The sequence below is a fragment of the Pterocles gutturalis genome, unplaced genomic scaffold (assembly GCF_000699245.1).
Source record: "Pterocles gutturalis isolate BGI_N339 unplaced genomic scaffold, ASM69924v1 scaffold8222, whole genome shotgun sequence".
NCBI lineage: Eukaryota > Metazoa > Chordata > Aves > Pterocliformes > Pteroclidae > Pterocles > Pterocles gutturalis.
The window spans coordinates 9,631-9,853 of record NW_010107949.1 but is presented as its reverse complement, the minus strand read 5'-3'; the positions used below and the strand labels follow the sequence as shown (position 1 = coordinate 9,853).

Below are 223 nucleotides of genomic sequence, written 5' to 3'. Positions count from 1 at the left end.
CCGCAAGCAGCACGTGGCCCTCAAAACGGTACGCATCCGACAACTGGAATTCCTGCAACCGCTGGTGGAGGACCCCCGGCTTGACGTGCGCATCATCCAGCTGGTACGGGACCCCCGCGCCGTCCTGGCGTCTCGCATGGTGGCTTTTTCCGGCAAGTATGAGACCTGGAAAAAATGGGCATCCGAACGGGAGGCTCCCCTCCAGGTGGAGGAGGTACAGCGG

The 223-nt window shown here is 62.8% G+C and overlaps 1 protein-coding gene across 1 annotated transcript in view; it reads left to right on the top strand.

Annotated features, from left to right (window-relative positions):
- The window catches only part of CHST3 (carbohydrate (chondroitin 6) sulfotransferase 3), a 7,953-nt gene that overhangs the window by 844 nt on the left and 6,886 nt on the right, over positions 1 to 223 (top strand). Inside the window, 1 exon segment of the mRNA XM_010072435.1 lies at positions 8 to 219. Within this exon segment, the coding sequence (XP_010070737.1) occupies positions 8 to 219 (212 nt within the window).